The sequence below is a fragment of the Pelophylax lessonae genome (assembly GCF_965119305.1).
Source record: "Pelophylax lessonae genome assembly, chromosome: 2".
In the NCBI taxonomy this organism is placed as follows: domain Eukaryota; kingdom Metazoa; phylum Chordata; class Amphibia; order Anura; family Ranidae; genus Pelophylax; species Pelophylax lessonae.
The window spans coordinates 681,844,184-681,863,088 of NC_138769.1; the positions used below are offsets into that span (position 1 = coordinate 681,844,184).

Here is an 18,905-nt window from a genome sequence, read left to right on the forward strand (position 1 = left end):
AACAATGGTTTACATCTTGTGGTGAACCCTCTGTATTCACTCTGGTGAAGTCTTCTCTTGATTGTTGACTTTGACACACACACACCTACCTCCTGGAGAGTGTTCTTGATCTGGCCAACTGTTGTGAAGGGTGTTTTCTTCACCGGGGAAAGAATTCTTTGTTCATCCACCACAGTTGTTTTTTGCGTCCCCTCCCCCTCGCCGGGGTAACGACCGAGCGGCTCCCGAGCCGCATCGGTCCTTACCGCCGGAAAGCCAAATGCCGGCTCTAAACAACGGTACCAGGGTGATGCCTCTAGCTAGAGGCATCACCCCGGTATAACTCCGCAAAGTTAGCCAACGTACCCCTACGTCACTTTGCGGTAAATGGTTAACACAAGTTGTTTTATAATGTGAAAGATGATGTTATTCCAAGTAAATAGATATCTAACATGTCACGCTTTAAAATGGCTCGTTGAATGGTGCCAAACTTCGATACTTAAAAATCTCCATAGGCTACATTTTAACATTTTGTACAGGTTACCACCTTAGAGTTACAGAGAAGACCTTGTGCTGAAATTATTGTTCTCGCTCTGACGTTAGCGGGGATACCTCACATGTGGTTTGAAAGCCGTTTTTACATATGCGGGCACGACCTATGTACAGTATGTGTTTGCCTCTGCGTGCAAAAACGAGGGGGATGGGGGCGCTTTAAATTTTTTGATTATTTTATTTTTATACTTTCCCTTTAGGGCCAGTTCACACCACATGCAGTCCAGTGCATTCATCAAAAACCCATGGAAAGTAGGTTATATGGTTTTCAATGGCATAGTAACACCAGTGCAGTCAATTCCAGGGCTTTCCATTTCCAGAGAAAAAAAAAAGTAGAACTTGCACTGGAACGCAGTAAAATGCATCAAAATGCAATGGAATGCATCAAAAATAGCACTGGATCCCAGTAAAGTAAAAAAAAAAAAAAAAAAAAAAAAAAGGAAAAAAGTGCATGCAGAAATGCATCCGGAAAAGATCTGGTGTGTGTTTTTGTGGTGTGAACCAGCCCTTAATATGGATTCATTCTCTGGCTCCCTGATCGCACAGACGAGCCCGGAGAAGAACCGTGTTTCACATTCCTGTGTCAGCAGTTTCTGTTTGTGTTCAAACATGAGGCATGCGGGATGGCACTCCACAGGTTTATACATGACCTATGTCAATAGTCTGAGAATTAATATTTCCTGTGATTAAACTGCACATCCCACAATCCCTTGTGACAAGGACAAGAAATTGCTTGTCCCTGTAGTGAATACGGACAATCTAGGTTAATGAATACATGGTCAGAGGGAAATCAATCAGCCAGGACTGTAGCCATAACATGCGAGCCCATCATTACAAGGTAAAACAAACAACCTACACAGGCAATATAACTACACTAATACCTAGTTAAAAATAGGAAACATGTTATAATAAATAAAAAAAAAAGCATAAAAGACAATAAAAATGCACTCAATAAGAGTAGATCAAGGCTTGTCATAGACCTATATAGGCTATGGTTTGATAAAGGGGTCCTCCTGTGTGCCCTGAAACATGTAGCCACATCCCCTCCACTTCCTGTCATCACCCAGAGAGGTGCTGTTTGGAGCCACAGCCATCTTGCCATTTCCTGGAAGCTGCTTATGCTTATGTCCCAGCCTGAAGCCTGACAGCTGCACTTCCATCAAGAACTCTGCTACAAACAGCCACATACCTGCTGAGATCTGCAGCATCACGGTGATCCTATATAGGTCTACATAGGTCAATGACAAGCCTTGATCTACTTTAATTAGGTGAGTGAATTTTTATTGTCTTTTATGTTTTTTTAATAAATTTGCTACACTTAGATGGAGGAGCCCTCTTGTGTTTGTTTTTTATATGTGCATTAGGATCCCAAAACCGAATTTGAGAGGAGCTGCATCCATTTTTACCTGGTGTTCCCTACCACTCTCCTGGCCCTCTTATATGCCCCATTTAATGACGGTCGAGTTTCAGTCAGCACAATAGCTTATTCTTTTTCATAGTTTTGCACAGAGCAGCCCAGATCCTCCTCTTCTTGGGTCCTTCTACAGTGCTCCTGGCCCCTCCCTCCTGTTGACTGCCCCTACAGCAAGCAGCTTGCTATGGGGGCATCCGAGCTGGGCCGCAGTTCACTGTGTCCATTCAGACAGGGAGCTCATTGACTCACTGACTTTGACAGCAGCAGGAGCTAATGGCGCTGCGCTACTGTCTCTGTCAATTAGTAGGGGAGTCCCGGATAGCCGAGACTCTAGTGCAAGATCGCTGCATCTAGATGGACCTCAGGTAAGTATTAGGGGGGCTGCTGCGCACAGAAGGTTTTTTTATCCTAATGCATAGAATGCATGAAGATAAAAAACCTTCTGCCTTTACAACCACTTTAAGTTCTAAGCAACAGATACCAAAACTGAACTGAAGACCTGTTGTTCACTGAAACAGGCAATAAATAATAATGGCCATTTTGATACAGACTCCACCTTTAGCCCAGTTCTGGTACCCATCAGCTATGACAGCCTACAATTAGTGCTGCTTTACTTGCCAAAATACCTGTATTTCGGTCCATCCAGTTTTAAGATTTAGAAGATTTACAATAAACACCTCTGGAACACAACAAAAACCCTGTCTAGCACAGCACTTACAGGTCTTGCCCTTCCCCCAGCCTGTAACTATACAGTGAAAGGAGAAAAAGCAGACTGAATAGCTCAGTAAAGTTATATCCCATTCCATTCATTTAATAATTACACATTTTTGTTACAACACCTACCAGTTTCTACCCTAGGATGTATACCATCATTACACTAGGCACTTACTATATTATCTTTCATACAAATCCTCTCTGGGGGAATCACACGACCAGTGACTGAAATTTGCTTCTCCAATCGCATTCCCCACTTTGTTAATTCTGAATTTGCTGCTGAACATCTGTGGATAAAATAAATCAGTTCAATAATGCAGACATTCACCAGTTTGGTTTCCTTACTGCCAGCACCAAGGTATAGGAATATATTGTGAAAATAGAACTTCAGATTTCATTTAATAAATACTGTCCCACTGCCAGCTTAGAAATAGTTTTTAAAGTGCATTGGGTATATTGTTCAAATCATCAGACAAGTAGTTAAACGCATAAAAACACATATCAAAACCATTATAATGAATCAGGTAAGCATATTGATTAGATGCATTCCTTTAATAGGATTGTTAAAGGCTAATTACTGTCTAATGGTTTTTGGGTCAGTTCTATTTTATTTGTTAACCATTTGAAAGAAAAACTGTTTCACCCTTTTCCAGTCCAGACCATTTTTCAGTTTTCAGCACTGTCACACTTTGAATGACAATTACTAAGTCATGCAAAACTGTACCAAAGTAATTTTTATATTTTTACTTTTTATATTTAACTTTTTACTGTATAAAAGAAAAAAGAGAGAACATTTTGAAAAAAAAAAAAAAAATGTTTTTCTTAGTTTCTGTTATTACATTTTGCAAACAAATATTAATTCTTTATAAATTTAGGTCAAAATGTATTCTGCTCCTTTTCTTTAGTGCAAAAAACAAACAAAACAGTGTATATTATTTATTCTGTGTGAAAGTTATAGAGGCTAAGAACTATAGTACTATATATATTTGAAAATTCATCAATTCTGAAGTACTAACTTTCTTGGGGCCCTAAAATGTGAGGACAGTACAAATATCCCCAAATTGACCCATTCTTGGAAAGAAGATAGGTCAAGGTATTTAGTAACCGGGATTGTGAGTTTTTTTTATTTATTTTTTTTGTCACAATTTTTTGGATAAACGAAGAAACTGAATATAAACTGCTTTTATTTTCACAAAGTTGTAATTTTAACAAGTTGTTTCTCACATACAGCATATGCATACTTACTATTACACCTCAAAACACATTTTACTACTCCTCCCAAGTATGGCGATAACGTGTGAGAATTTTTCACAGCGTAGATCCAAAGAGGGACCCAAAATTCAAGGAGCACCTTTGGTTTTTAAGGAATATAAATTATGCATTTAATTCCCTAATTTCGTAATTATCTATCACAGCCCTTAAATTTTCCACTCGCCTGCTCGCATTTTGCGAGTGGAAAATGATTGAGGGCGAGTGTGAGGCTGCCACAGGAGCCAATCTCCCTCGATTGCCCAGGGGAAGAGAGAGGAGAGGAAGAGGAAAGCCGGCTGGATCATCACAGAACAGCTTTCATTTGAATAGCCGGGCACTTGTCATCACACACAGTCCCGCCTCTTTGATAGGCTCCTATGATAGACATCACACGTCTCGGCATCGGACCGGTGTTCTGTCTATCAAACAAGCCGGGCCAGGAGGCGGTGCTGTGTGTGACGGCGAGGGCTGTCTCTATTCCCCTGCACTGGTCAGGCTGCATTGACAGGCACAGGTGAGGCTGCATTGATGGGCACAGGTGAGGTGACATTGATGGGCAATGATCAGGCTGCATTGATGGGAACAGGTGAGGATGCATTGATGGGCACAGGTGAGGGGCATTGATGGGCACAGGTGAGGCTGCATTCATGGGCACCGATGAGGCTGCATTGATGGACAAAAGGGAGGCTTCATTGATGGATACTGATCAGGCTGCATTGATGGGCACAGGTGAGGTTGCATTGATGGGCACAGGTTAGGTTGCATTGATGAGCACTGGTGAAGGGGCATTGATGGGCACTCTTGAGGCTGCATTGATGGGCACTCTTGAGGCTGCATTGATGGGCACTGATGAGGCTGTACTGATGGGCACTGATGAAGATGTTATTAATATTCATTTTTGAAACTTCTGCATGCAAAAACATTTAACAGTGTAATTTAATGAGATAATTTATGAGGGCGTTTAGGGACGAGGCAGGGTAGGGGCTGGGTGGAGCAACTGGTGGCGAGTAACCCTTAAGGCCTGGCTACTAGCTCAGGACTTGAAATTTTAAACCCTGATCAATCATATGTCCCTGGACTGCCAGGGCATAAGAAATATCCATACAATGAAACACATTTTGGAAAGCAAACACCCCAAGGTATTTAAATTATGCATCTAAATACCTGATTTCCTAATTATCTATCACATGTCCCTGATGTGCCAGGGCAGAAGAAAGATCCATACAATGAAACAAATTTTGGAAAGCAAACACCCCAAGGTATTTTCTGAAAGGCATAGCATTTTTTTTTCTTCTAAATGACATTTTTTGCCACAAGTTTTTGGAAAATGCAGGAAAGAAAGATGATGTGGAAAAACTATAATACATAATGCATGTTTTATTAGGGCATGCACTATTGGTTTCACACTTTTTAATGTCTTTAAAGCTATAAGTTTACTTTTATAGTATTTTTAGGATTGGTATAAATAAAGTTTTGTACATTTACTCTATTACATATCAGAATTGTGTTTACCTTCTGTGACCTGGGAAATCGTTAGCTAAGTGATGGATGCACTGTTTAGTGAAGTTCTTTTCAGATGGAACTGCGTTTAAGGGCCTGGTAGCCCACTTTTAAACAGCAGAAATCAAAAGAAAAGTCCAACAAAGTTTCCCACACTGATTCTTCTCCAGCAAAATACCAACCCTGGAAAATGCTGAGCCACCTGTATTAGTCTCACAGACCTCTGGCTATTCTGGCAGCATAGGTGACAGCACCTGACTGTCAGATAAACTGTTATCCTTCAGCAGCTGGGGTTCAACAGCCAAGCCATCAAAGCCAGCGACTGTAAAGCAGGATGGAAGATCAGTCCTTGGGACAGATCTTCCCTAAGAGGAAGCTTTCAAGGAATGTCGGCGACCAGCCGTACCAGATCGGCGTACAAAACCCAGCGAGGCCAGTCCGGAGCAATTAGGATGACCGGAATTCCTTCTGCCTTGATCCTGCGTAGAAGTCTGGGCAGAAGCTTGAGAGGAGGGAAGGCGTAAATCAGCCAATACTGACCCCACTGAGTCAGCAGCGCATCTGTTGCATCCGCCAGAGGATCCCTTGACCAAGCCACAAACCTCTGCACCTTTCTGTTGAGCCGGGACGCCAAAAGATCTACCTCGAGGGTGCCCCACCGGAGACACAGCTGATGAAACACCTCCGGATGAAGGGACCACTCCCCGTGGTCCAATTCCTGCCAAGAGATAATTGACCTGCCAATTTTCCACTACGGGAATGTAGACAGCGAAGAGGGCTGGAACGAACCGTTCTGCCATCTTAGAATGCCGGCTACCTCCAGAGCGGTCAGGACACTTCTAGTGCCCCTAGATGATTGACATAAGCCACGGACGTGGCATTGTCCGATTGAATGCGCACTGGACAACCCTGAAGACGATCCGTCCAATGATCCAGACTCGGTCTGATCGTTTGGAGTTCCAAGACATTGATCGGTAGTGTAGATTCTTCCAGCCTCCAGATCCCCTGAGCAGAATTCTTGCCGAGGACGCCTCCCCAGCCAGACAGGTCGTGGTGACCACTGTCCAATACAAGGGGAGGAAGGATTTGCCCAGCTGGAGCGCTGGAGAACGAAGCCACCATATCGAGGACTCCCTCATTCCCCGACTCAGCTTAATCTGATTGTCCAGAAACTGCGGAGTCTTGTCCCATTTGGTCAGAATCTCCCTTTACAGGGACCTCATATGGAACTATGCAAATGGAATCGCCTTCAAGGTTGACACTATCAGGTCCAGCACCCGCTTGCTAGTCGGGAGGGATGACCATTTGTTGGACCGCGGGAGGCAAATTGCAGCCTGCAATTTTTGGAGTTATTCCAGAGAAAGGAGCACTCTGGCTAAGGCCAAGTCCAGAGTGAGGCCCAGATAGTCCAGCTTGTGGACGGAACCAGAGCAGACTTCTGAAGGTCCAGAATCCAGCCAAACTCCCGCAGAGTATGTATTGTGATCTCCAGATTGTCCACCAGAGCAGAGGGAGACTTCGCTTGCAGAAAGAGCTTGTCCAAGTAGCCCAGAACCGCGATTTCCCGTTTGGCCTAGCAAAGCTAGAACTGGGGCTAACACTTTTGTGAACACCCAAGTAGCAGAGGCAAGACCAAAGAGTAATGTCACAAACTGATAATGCTCCTCTCCCACAGCAAAGCTGAGAAAACGCTGGTGACTGGCACACATTGGAATGTGAAGCTAGGCATCCTTGATGTCGATAGAGGCGGGGAAATCCCCCTGATGCAGGAATGTCACGACCATTCGAATGGACTCCATTCTGAACTTCTGCACCTGCACAAAGCAGTTTAGCATTTGAGGTCCAGCTGAGAAGCGGCGAGGTTCCTTGCTCCTAAAAGCCTGGGGAAGAAAAGTACTCTCCCTCTTATAATGATACTTTAATGATGTCATCCAGGTTAACTCCAAACAAGTCATCTCCTTGGAATCATGGGTTGCTTTGTTTAATATGGAAACCGGAGGGTCCACCACCGGCAGCATAGTCCACTTCTTAAGAAGGGACTCCTCATAGGGGTAAAGCCTAGTAAAGCGCTTTAGAACCCCACTGGGACACTTTGGTCGCCCCCACTCTTTAGCGAAAATTCTGTCAAAATAGGCAGGGAAAGGAAACACCTTTGCCGCTCTGGATAGCTTGTGAGTGCCAAAGGGTACCGCTCTCCATCTTCAGAGTCTCAGACATAGATAAAATCAATGCATCCACCAGCGCCTTTTCTTGTGCGGTCGTAGAAGTGGAAGAATCATCCTCACTATCAGGATTCCAGGCACGTGGTTGCAGACCCAGCAGGGTGACCCACGTCTATGGTGGCCAAATCAGATTCAGGATCTGATGAGACAAGCAAAGGAATGCGGGGGGGGGGGGGGTGCGCTTTTTGCAAGCCCGTCGCCTGCAATCCACCTCCCCTGGGGACAAAAGGTACTTCAGGACTGCCGCTAGTAAATTAAAGGATGATTGGGACACGGAGGGACCCGCAGCCTCAGAGAGGGGATCAGGTGGGAAAATGTGCTCTAAAGACTCCATGAGTCACCAGGGGGACCCCACAAAATAGTGTAAAACACTGCTAAGGGATAGCCCCCACCGCACTGGCAGCACCACCTGGATGTCAGGCACAAAGCACCAAGCGATTCTCAATAGAGAGGGAGAGGACCCCACCAGACTCCACCAGAGGGACCAGCACCTGCAGCCACCAGGATAATCTGCAATACACATGGGGCGATCAGGAAGTAAAATGATCCAGGAGTTAACACCAGTGGATAAGGACAGATCCAGGCAGGCCGAGGGGCTCTAGAAGGTGCCCCCGCCAGGTACAACCCCCCCGCACAGTCGACTGTCCCGTCGCCGGGGTCGTACCACCATCGCTAGTTAGCACCCTGCCTCCACCCTTGGAAAGAGTCCAGACCACCCAAATAGCCCCAGCGTTTGTGTGTGTGTAGGGGGAGCGAGGGTCTGAATGAAGACTCGGCAAGGCGGGGGGGGTGTGGTGCCTGCGGGAAGGGGGGAACCCGGGGGTCTGATTGTCTAAAGGAGGGGCCCATGTCCACCCCAAAACCCTCCAGGGGGAGAGGGGGGGACAGCTACTCACCATACCAGGAACCGGGCGGGCATCACTCCAGATAGAACCCGTCTCTGTCTAAATGGGGGGTAGCTGTCGGCCAAGTCTGCACGTGTCAGCAGCAGCTCTCCATAAAGGAAGTGAGCTTTGAGTCCCCCCACCGAAAAACACCCCCAGGCACTCCCACATAGATTACCAGCAAGAATCCACCGAAAAAAATAAGATTTTTGTAAGATCTTACCGTAAAATCTTTTTCTCCGATGTCCATCGACAGACACAGCCTCATCTCCATGAGCTGAGTGTGTTTATGCTTCCTCCTACCAGGAGTAGTCTAGGCAGGAAAATAATTCACATGTACACGCCCATGGGCTGTCCCTCTCCAGGCACAACCCCAACTGCCAGACCCCAGCACATAGTTTAAAGCATTTTCGCTTTGCATCCTAGCTTGAGCATCCAGGGGCTTGACATATGTGGTACCCCCCCCCCCCCCATTTACTTCTTTTTGATATTTCGCCTATGCAGCTTCTTGCCGTGGGGAATGTGCCTGTTATATCAAGATTTACCTGGCGTCTGGACGCATTTTTTGTACTTGGTTTTTAATCACATATTGTTCTGTCACATGTTATATATGTACAATTTTCATGTTCTTACCTTATTATAATCTTTAGCCATTTGGCTGCAATCAAACACTATTTTTTGTATTTTGTACGCACTTGTTGCACAATAAAATTGAAATATTGGTAGCTCTATTCCCTCCCTTGTGTATTATTCATTAATCATCCTCACATGGCTTTCTTTCCCTGTGCTCTTTGCAGGATTTTTTTGTGCATAATTTAGCCGGGAGATGATCACAACATTGGTGTACACATAATAGGGGTAATACTCCATACCTTCATTAACCACTTGCCGACCAGTCACGTTGACTGTACTGCGGCAAAGTAGCTCGTTATCGTCTAGCGACGTAGACCTGCGTCACCAGACATTCCCCTCTCTGTATTCAGTTACAGCGGGAGTCGGGCCAGGGGAGGAGCGGCGGTGATCTAGTGTGGAAATCCGCCCGCTTGTGTAAACAAAGCGGGCGGATCTCCTAAGTGACAGGCAGGGTCAGATTGCATAGCTGAACCTGCGATCTGTCCCTGTGTCACTCAGTCACCTCCCCCCACACACATTAGTAAGCACCAGGCATACATTAACCCCTCCCTCTCCAATAAAAATTAACCCCTTCCCTGCCAGTGTCATTTTTACAGTAACAGTGCATATGTATAGCACTGATTACTGTAGTAATGTCACTGGTACCCCCAAAAGTGTCAAAAATGTCAGTCAAGGGTCCGATCTGTCCGCCGTAATGTCGCAGTCCCATAAAAAAAATTGCAGATTGCCGCCATTACTCGTTAAAAAAAAAAAAAAACACCAAAAATGACAGAAATCTTTCCCTTAGTTAGTAAACGCAATAACTTTTGTGCAAACCAATAAAAATACACTTATTGGGATTTTTTTTTTTTTTACCAAAAATATGTAGCAGAAAACAAATTGCCCTACAATGATAAAAAAATTTTGATTTTTATATATATATATATATATATATATATATTTTTTTTTTTGGGGGGGGGGGGGAATTTCATATTAAAAAAAAATGTGAAAAATATTGCTGTTTTTTCAAAATTGTCGCTCTTTTTTTGTTTATAGCGCAAAAAGTAAGATTCGCACAGGTGATCAAATACCATTTAATTTGGGTACAGCGTTGCACGACCGCGAAATTGTCCGTTAAAGTAACGCAGTGCCGATCGTAAAATATGGCCTGGTCAGGAATGGGGTAAAGCATTCCGGTCATAAAGCGGTTAAAAATAACCTCATTGAGAATTTTTTTGTCAAAGACATGTAGCTAAATACATTTTGGCCTAAATATATGACAAAAATTGAATATATTGGATATTTTTTAACTGTCAAAGTAGAAAAATATTGTTATTTTTTCAAAATTGTCGCATTTTTTAATTAATATCGCAAAAAATGAAAATCGCACAGGTGATCAAATACTACCAAAGAAAGCTCTGTTTGTGGGGAAAAAAGGACGTAAATTTCGTTTGGGTACGGCGTTACATGACCGTGCAATTGTCAGTTAAAGTTGCACAGTGCCGAATCGCAAAAAGTGGCCTGGACGTAAGACAGCAAAATCCTCCGGTGGTAAAGTGGTTAAACCAGCCTTATATATATTTTGTTCTTTCCAGTGAAGACAAAGAACCAACCCCAAACAGAGGGGCGGGTGCTGCATCTGTCGATGGACATCAGAGAAAAAGATTTTACGCTAAGATCTTACAAAAATTGTATTTTCTCTATCGTCCATCGACAGATGCAGCCTCATCTCCATGAGCTGAGTGGGATGCCCCAAAGCAGTATAGGCACGAGGGGTGGGAAAAATGCAACCAGACAGTAACGTCAACTCTAAGAGGCTAAACCTAGCCAACCGGGCAACAAGGAGCTCAACCAAACAACAGGAGCTCATCCAGGTAAAAGACCCCTAAGAGAATAAGAAAAAAACATTCTCTTATGAAACAGCAGCCTTCCAAACCTTGCGGCCAAGAGAGGCATGGGAAGACGCCAACAAATCCACCTTGTAAAATTTGGTAAAGGTGTGCACAGACGACCAAGTTGCTGCCTTACAAACTTGTATAACAGAGGCCTGGTGGCGAAAAGCCCAAAAGGCACTCAGCACTCTAGTAGAATGCGCCTTCACAGGGAAAGGAGTAACCTGACCCGTGAATGAACAAGCCTGAACAACCGTCTGCCTGATCAATCTCAAAATGGTCGCAGCGGATGCAGCCAAACCTTTGCGAGGACTGTCCAGAAGGATACAAAGAGAGCCCGACTTCCTGAAGGACTCAGTAACCGTCAGATAAACCCTTATCGCCCGAACCACATCCAGAAAGAGCAAGGCAACCTCTTCGGGATATTAAGGCTTAGGACATAAGGAAGGCAAAACAATGTCTTCATTCAGGTGAAAATCCGACACCGACAGATGGAGAAGGCAGCAACTGTTTTAGGCTATCAACCTTTTTCATGACTAAATCAACTTTAGTCGCCAGGCTTTCCAGAGCTGCTGAAATCGATATGGACTGTCCGGGAGTCGCACAGAGTGGGTCTGAGGGTGATTTTCAAGTTTGGGATTCCATATTGCAAAAAACAGAGTACTGTCGATTTAAGAGCGCCAATCGCGGTACTCACCACAGATCGCAACGTATTGCAGGGAACCCCGTTAAACTAAACTGATAGCAGAATGTGTCGGGACATGCCCACAGGGACCACCAAGTACTGCACCACCTCAGACAAACCGTCCACCTTCCTCTTCCAGCAGTATGGAGAGAAGAGAGGAAGTGTCCCCTGTCAGCAGCAGGAAATACATGCACAGGAAGTGATATTGTCTAAGAAAGATCACTCTACCAGCATAGCACAAGGGCTATACAAACATGGATGCTTATACAGAGCAATCAGGAAGCTCAGGGAAAATGGCTGCCCTATAGAAGTCTATGGGGAAAAAAGTCACATTGCCCTCACTCAAGATGCCTCAGGAACCACAACAGGGACCAGCAAGCCCAGGGTACCATGTCACACCCCACTCCCAAGGCGCCAGGAGCACCAGACAGCTCACCGCAGTGGGCAGAGAGAGGACACACAGACTGGACACCAGGAAGGCCAGGGGGATCTTTTGGGAGGCACAAATCCCATTATTTCCAGGAGAGGGCCCACATCCCCCCAAGGCCAGCAGGGGCAAAGGGGGTACCTTTACTCACCATACCATGGACCGGGTGGGCTCCGCTCCGGGCAGACTGCCTCCCACCCAAAGTGGGGGTGCTGCTAGCTGAGGGGTATGCTGCAACTCAGGGCGTTCCAGGTTGTCGCATCCCGGTGAGTCATCCGCTCGCAGGCTCGTCCCCCTCTGGGCAAAGGGGGCACTGTCGTGGCTAGGCCTAGGTCGGAACTATAACCTGCTCACGCTCGTAGGCCAGACTGGGGGGACCATAAGAATCTAGATTATCCAGTACAAAGTCCCAGCCGTCATCGTTTCTTGTAGATCACCAGGAAAATTCTTCCCTGAACACTAGCTAGCAAGTAAAGAGAAATAAAATAAACTATTCTGAAAAGAATAAAAAAACTGAGATCGGAGTCCCAGTAGGAAACCTAGGTCCTACTCATTCTCTAGGCAGAAAACAAACTGATGCGCTGGGCTCTGGCAGTGGGGGTTGTGCCTGGTAGGAGACAGCATAAACATGGAGATGAGGCTGCCTCTGTTGTTGGACGATAAATGGCTGAAACCGGGTGTACCAAAATGGCCGCCGATCACTGTAGCACACGAGGCTACAAGAAAATGGTGGGGCAAATGAGGACCCACAGAGGAATCCTCCCAACACCATCGACCAGCAGGTAGGCTCTGAAAGAACCGACTGATGCCTACGATTTTCATGCACTACCGACGGCGCACCCCCTGACCACCCCATGCAGACTGAGAACAGGGTCCCAGCCTCAGGTAGGCCCAAACAGACCCCTGCGTGAGGGGGGATGTTGAACAACAGGACAGAAGGGATTGTGAGGGTTCAACCGTCCCAGGGAGGGGTCCACCTCCACCCCAAAATCTGCTAGGGGAAGAGGGGGGAACGCAACGTACAGAGGGGGACATTTACTTATGTTGTTTTTTCACTGCATGGAACCGAACGGTTCGGCTCACTTTTGTGCTTTTCCACTGCATGGTACCCATGGTACGGTGTAGGAACAGTACGGTACAGCGGTGCTTTTCCACTACATGGAACCGAACGGTACGGCTCTCTAAACAGTACCATAAACAGTACCACCTCAGTTGTGGTTCCAAGAGGGCCGTACCGGTACCATATCCCACAATCCTTTGCATGCAGCCTTGACTGTCACTACTAGCCACTGATTGGTCAGAGAATCGTTGTTATCCCACCCAATTACTTTAGTACTACTTTAGTGGAAAAGCAAACCATACCAAACCGTACAGAACTGTTCCAAGACCATACCATGCGGTACCATGCAGTGGAAAACCAAACCGGACCAAGACCTGAGCCGGTACTTGCACTGGAAAAGTGCCATTACTGTACCAGGAACACAGGCGGGCGCCATCTCCTGACAGGATCCCTCTCCGCTGAAGTTGGGGGGGCTGTTGGCCAAATAGGAATGCTGCGACACAGGCCTAGACCCTGTTGTGTGCAACCTGGTGAGACGTTTAACTCGCAGGGCCAGTCCCAGTCCAGTGAGACCATCTTGCGGCCGACCCAAAGTGGAGCGCTCGCTGGCCGGCCAGATCCAGCAAAGTTGATTGAAGATCTTACAGGAAAAATACCCGGAGAAACAACTAGCTAATAAAATTATCTACATACAAAAAAACACTTTTATGCCAGGACCAGAGATCTCAGCAAGGAACTAGGTCCTTACTTCTGACTAGGCAGATTAAAATTGACATCCTATGCAGGAAGAGAGAGGGTATACCCCCAGGGACTGCCCATAGGCATAGCCAGAACTTTTTTTCTGTCTAGTGTCCTACTCCTGCAGCATCACCCTACTAATATGCATCAAAGGACTGGTCCATCAATGAACGACAGAGAAAATATATTATATCTTTTCATGTGACAACACTGAAGAAATGGACATTTTGCTACAATGTAAAGTAGTGAGTGTACAGCTTGCATAATAGTGAAAATTTGCTGTCCCCTCAAAATAACTCAAAACAGAGCCATTAATGTCTAAATCGCTGGCAACAAAAGTGAGTACACACCAAAGTGAAAAAGTCTAAATTGGGCCCAATTAGCCATTTTCCCTCCCCGATGTCATGTGACTAGTTAGTGTTACAAGGTCTCAGGTGGGAATGGGGAGCAGGTGTGTTACATTTGTTGTTATCGCTCTCACTCTCTCATACTGGTCACTGGAAGTTCAACATGTCACCTCATGGCAAAGAACTCTCTGAAGATCTGAAAAATAGAATTGTTGCTCTACATAAAGATGGTCTAGGCTATAAGAACATTGCCAAGATCCTGAAACTGAGCTACAGCACAGTGGCCATGACCATACAGCGGTTAAACAAGACATGTTCCACTCAAAAGAGGCGTCGCCATGGTCGGCTAAAAAAGTTGAGTGCATGTGCTCAGTGTCATATCCAGAGATTGTCTTTGGGAAATAGAGGTATGAGTGCTGCCAGCATTGCTGCAGAGGTTGAAGGGATGGAGGGTCAGCCTGTCAGTGCTGAGACCATACGCTGCACACTGCATCAAACTGGTCTGCATGGCTGTTATCCCAGAAGAAAGACTCTTCTAAAGATGATGCACAAGAAAGCCCACAAACAGTTTGCTGAAGACAAGCAGACTAAGGACATTGATTACTGGAACCATGTCCTGTGGTCTGATGAGACCAAGATAAACTTATTTGGTTCAGATGGTGTCAAACGTGTGTTTGTGTCTTACCTTGCCCCCTTGTTGGCAGCCATATTGGACATGTACAGACTGCTGCCTCTTATAGACTTTGATTGCATCATCACTTGCCTGCTGCCTGGGCGTCACACAGTAATGATGCTGCACTCTTTTGACTATATCTATCACCTGATGGGTTGCAGTTCTTGCCCTTGCGTTTGTGCTTCAAGGTGCATCTCTGCTAGCAGTCTTCCGTTCTCCATGTTCCTCCATATATGACCTGGCTTGGCTGACGACTCTCCTGGCTCTCGACCCGGCATCGGCAGGTGACCCGGCATTAGCAGGCTACCCGCTTCTGGTCTCAACCACGGCTTGGATAACTACCCGCTTCTGCACTTGACCCCGGCTTGTTCCTACTCCCATTTCCCCACTCTTGCTGTGCGTTTATTGTTGTTTGCTCTAATATACTGCTTTATTTTACCTGCATCCCCATGTGGTCTGGTGTGTCTTGCCTACAGTCAAGCATGGTGGTGGGAGTATCATGGTCTGGGGCTGCATGAGTGCTGCTGGCACTGGGGAGCTACAGTTCATTGAGGGAACCATGAATGCCAACATGTACTGTGACATACTGAAGCAGAGCATGATCCCCTCCCTTCAGACACTGGGCCGCAAGGCAGTATTTCAACATAATAATGACCCCAAACACAACTCCAAGACGACCACTGCCTTGCTAAAGAAGCTAAGGGTAAAGGTGATGGACTGGCCAAGCATGTCTCCAGACCTAAACCCTATTGAGCATCTGTGGGGCATCCTCAAATGGAAGGTGGAGGAGCGCATGGTCAACATCCACACGCTCTATGATGTCGTCATGGAGGAGTGGAAGAGGACTCCAGTGGCAACCTGTGAAGCTCTGGTAAACTCCATGTCCAAGAGGGTTAAGGTAGTGCTGGAAAATAATGGTGGCCACACAAAATATTGACACTTTGGGCCCAATTTGGACATTTCAACTTTGGGGTGTACTCACTTTTGTTGCCAGCGTTTTAGACATTAATGGCTGTGTGTTGAGTTATTTTGAGGGGACGGAAAATTGATACTCTTATACAAGCTGTACACTCACTACTTTACATTGTAGCAAAGCGTCATTTCTTCAGTGTTGTCTCATTATAAAGATATAATAAAATATTTACAAAAATGTGAGGGGTGTACACACTTCTGTGAGATACTGTACCATAGTTTGTAGGCCCTAAAACTTTCACATAAACCTATCAATATACGATTATTGGGATTTGTTGTTTTTTTTTTTTGTACTAAAGACATGTAACATACATTGTGGCCTTAATTCATAAAGAAATTTACATTTTTATTATTTGATATGTTTTATAGCAGAAAGTAAAAAAAAATATATATTTTTTTTAATTTTTGGTCTTTTTTCATATATATATATATATATATATATATATATATATATATATATATATATATATATATATATATAAAAATATAAAAAAAAAAAAAAAAAAAAAAAACAGTGGTAATCAAATACCACCCGAAAGAAAGTACTATTTGAGTGGAAAACAAATATATAAAATTACATTTGGGTACAGCTTTGCATGACCACGCAATTACCAGTTAAAGGAGGGCAGTGCTAAATAGCAAAAAATGGCCTGGTCCTGAAGAGGTTAACACCTTCCAGAGCTGCAGTGGTTAAGCATTGCCGCATCACTGGGAAATGAATGTGATCTTTCCTGGCACTGTCTTGATACAATCCCATTCACAGTAATTCCTTATGTAGCTCATCTATTGGGAACAAGACTTGCAGCCTATAAAATTGATTACCCTTCAATGTTATTTGCCAGGCTCTGCAATCTCTGCTGCCTGTGTTCTGGGTTTACATGAGTCTCCATGGCCAGGTCCTTCATCAGACGGAAGTCAGTAAGGGCGCGGTTTGACAGTCCTAGTAGTAAAAAAAAGACAGGACACAATTACTACCATTGCTCACTCCTAATGACTTTCACCACGTTTCACTTTCTCAAGAGCTAAAAAGAATAACAGTCTATTCTATCTAGGACTTTCTATTCAACTTTGCTAAAGTCAGAAGGTCCATCCGATTTACCTAAATTAAAAATTAGATGATTTTTTTTTTTTTTTTTTTTACAGCCAGATAGAGCAGACCTTACAGAATGGGTGGCACTACAGCCTCTTGCCATATATTCAATGCAACTTTCATGTATGCATGTAATGCTACAGGATGATTTTTGTACTCACCATATAATCGTTATCTTGTAGTCTACTGGGGACATAGCTTGATAGTAAGAAACCTAAAGTTACACTGCCATCTACAGGAAAAAAATGAATACTATGTTCATAGTAAATTGAAGACCATCCCATATGAATGTATAACCCCACCCCCAGGGCACACCTGTTCATGTTATAGCAAGCTGATCAAGTAAGAACAATACGATTTAAAGTGTTACCAAACCCACAACAGTAAAATCAGTCTGTATGTGTAGTAGAGCATGCTTGGTATACTCACTGTGGATCCTAAAGGGTTAATCCCCTACATTGTGTAAGAGGGCTGTTTGATCCTGTCTTCTCTGATCCTTTCCTTCTTCCATGGTCCACAATCCATCCAACGATAGAACAAAGCCCTTGGAGGCACTCTGTGCATGCTCAGCTTGTTGTGTATTGCTCGAGTTTTTTTTTTTTTGGGAGGGTGCATGGGAACAGCACAGGGCCAATCGACACTGTCCACATAGAGGGTCAGGGGTCATGCAGCCTCATAGGACAGTCAGAGGAGAATTAAAACTCCTCCAAGCTTTAACCAGTGTTTGGCCGGACACTGATAGGAGCCACAAGACTGCTATAGATGCTGATGAGAAAATGTATTTAGCAGTTTATATTTACTAAAATAATTGCCATGCTCTTTGTACTATGGGAGAACAGATAAAGTGAATGCAGGGTCCTGAGTTTGATAACTATGTAGAAGCGTATCACTCAATAGGCCTTAAGAAACCTAAGAAAGGCTTAATGTACATGGGTGTTTATTACCTTAAAAACTTTTAATAAATTTCCCCAAATGAGAAAGTGGGCCATTTAGGGAAATGCGCTTTAGACAAGATTTGGAAAACAACAGCTGTAGAAGTGAACAGCATTTACACAAGTACGGCTGCATTCAGCTAAAATGCTGTTTTCTGTATCGTCCACTTAGGGACACAGATTGTTAGAATGAAGCCTTGGGACATTCAAAAGCAGTTCAAAAATAGGGGCCAGTAGACCAAAACATAGGGGAACCAGCCAAACAAGTAAAATCCCAAAACAAAAGGGAAACCAAAGGCATTAAATATCCACTTGTAATACTTTTCAGTCGAAACTAACTTCTGCAGGAGAAGACAAAGCACTCTTGTAGAACTTAGAGAACATATATACCATAGATCAGGTCGCAGGCTTACCGTTCTGAGACAGAAGATTGATGATGCAATGCTTTATATTGAAAAGCTAACACTTCATCTTACAGTTTTTAGGCCTATACAAAAACCTAACTAACCCATATAGGAATAGTGGATCTGGTAACCAGAGAACATATTTTGGGACTTTCTGTAGTGACAAAAAGCCAATCAGTCTGCCTAAAAGTGGCAGTGGCAGAAAGGTAAACATTGACCAACCCTCTTTACATCAAGGCAACTCAGAGAGATCACCTAGGGGTGATCTACACAAATAAATCCATAATGCCCCAGAAATTGGATCTAGTGAACTAAGGACAGATAAATTCCTCATAACTCTTGGATGTTAATTGGAAGCTTTGATTACTCCTGGAACCAACAATCCTTAAAAGATAGCAATCTTCCCGAACTCAGAAGACTGTGTCCATAGTGATAATCTTGTGACAAAATATAAGGGAAGCAAAACCCTGCCCTCCGACAAATGCCAGGGACAGAAGTCATGACAGACAGCTTGATTTGAGTATGTAAACAAATCTTTTTTTTAAAGGAGATTAACA

General features: G+C 44.5%; 1 protein-coding gene across 1 annotated transcript in view; it reads right to left on the reverse strand.

Annotated features, from left to right (window-relative positions):
* The window catches only part of PIWIL4 (piwi like RNA-mediated gene silencing 4), a 558,880-nt gene that overhangs the window by 276,270 nt on the left and 263,705 nt on the right, over positions 1–18,905 (reverse strand). Inside the window, exons 8-9 of the mRNA XM_082244560.1 lie at positions 16,745–16,862; positions 2,835–2,946 (exon numbers count right to left, since the gene is read on the reverse strand). Of these exons, the coding sequence (XP_082100686.1) occupies positions 2,835–2,946; positions 16,745–16,862 (230 nt within the window). The remainder of the gene's footprint in view (positions 1–2,834; positions 2,947–16,744; positions 16,863–18,905) is intronic.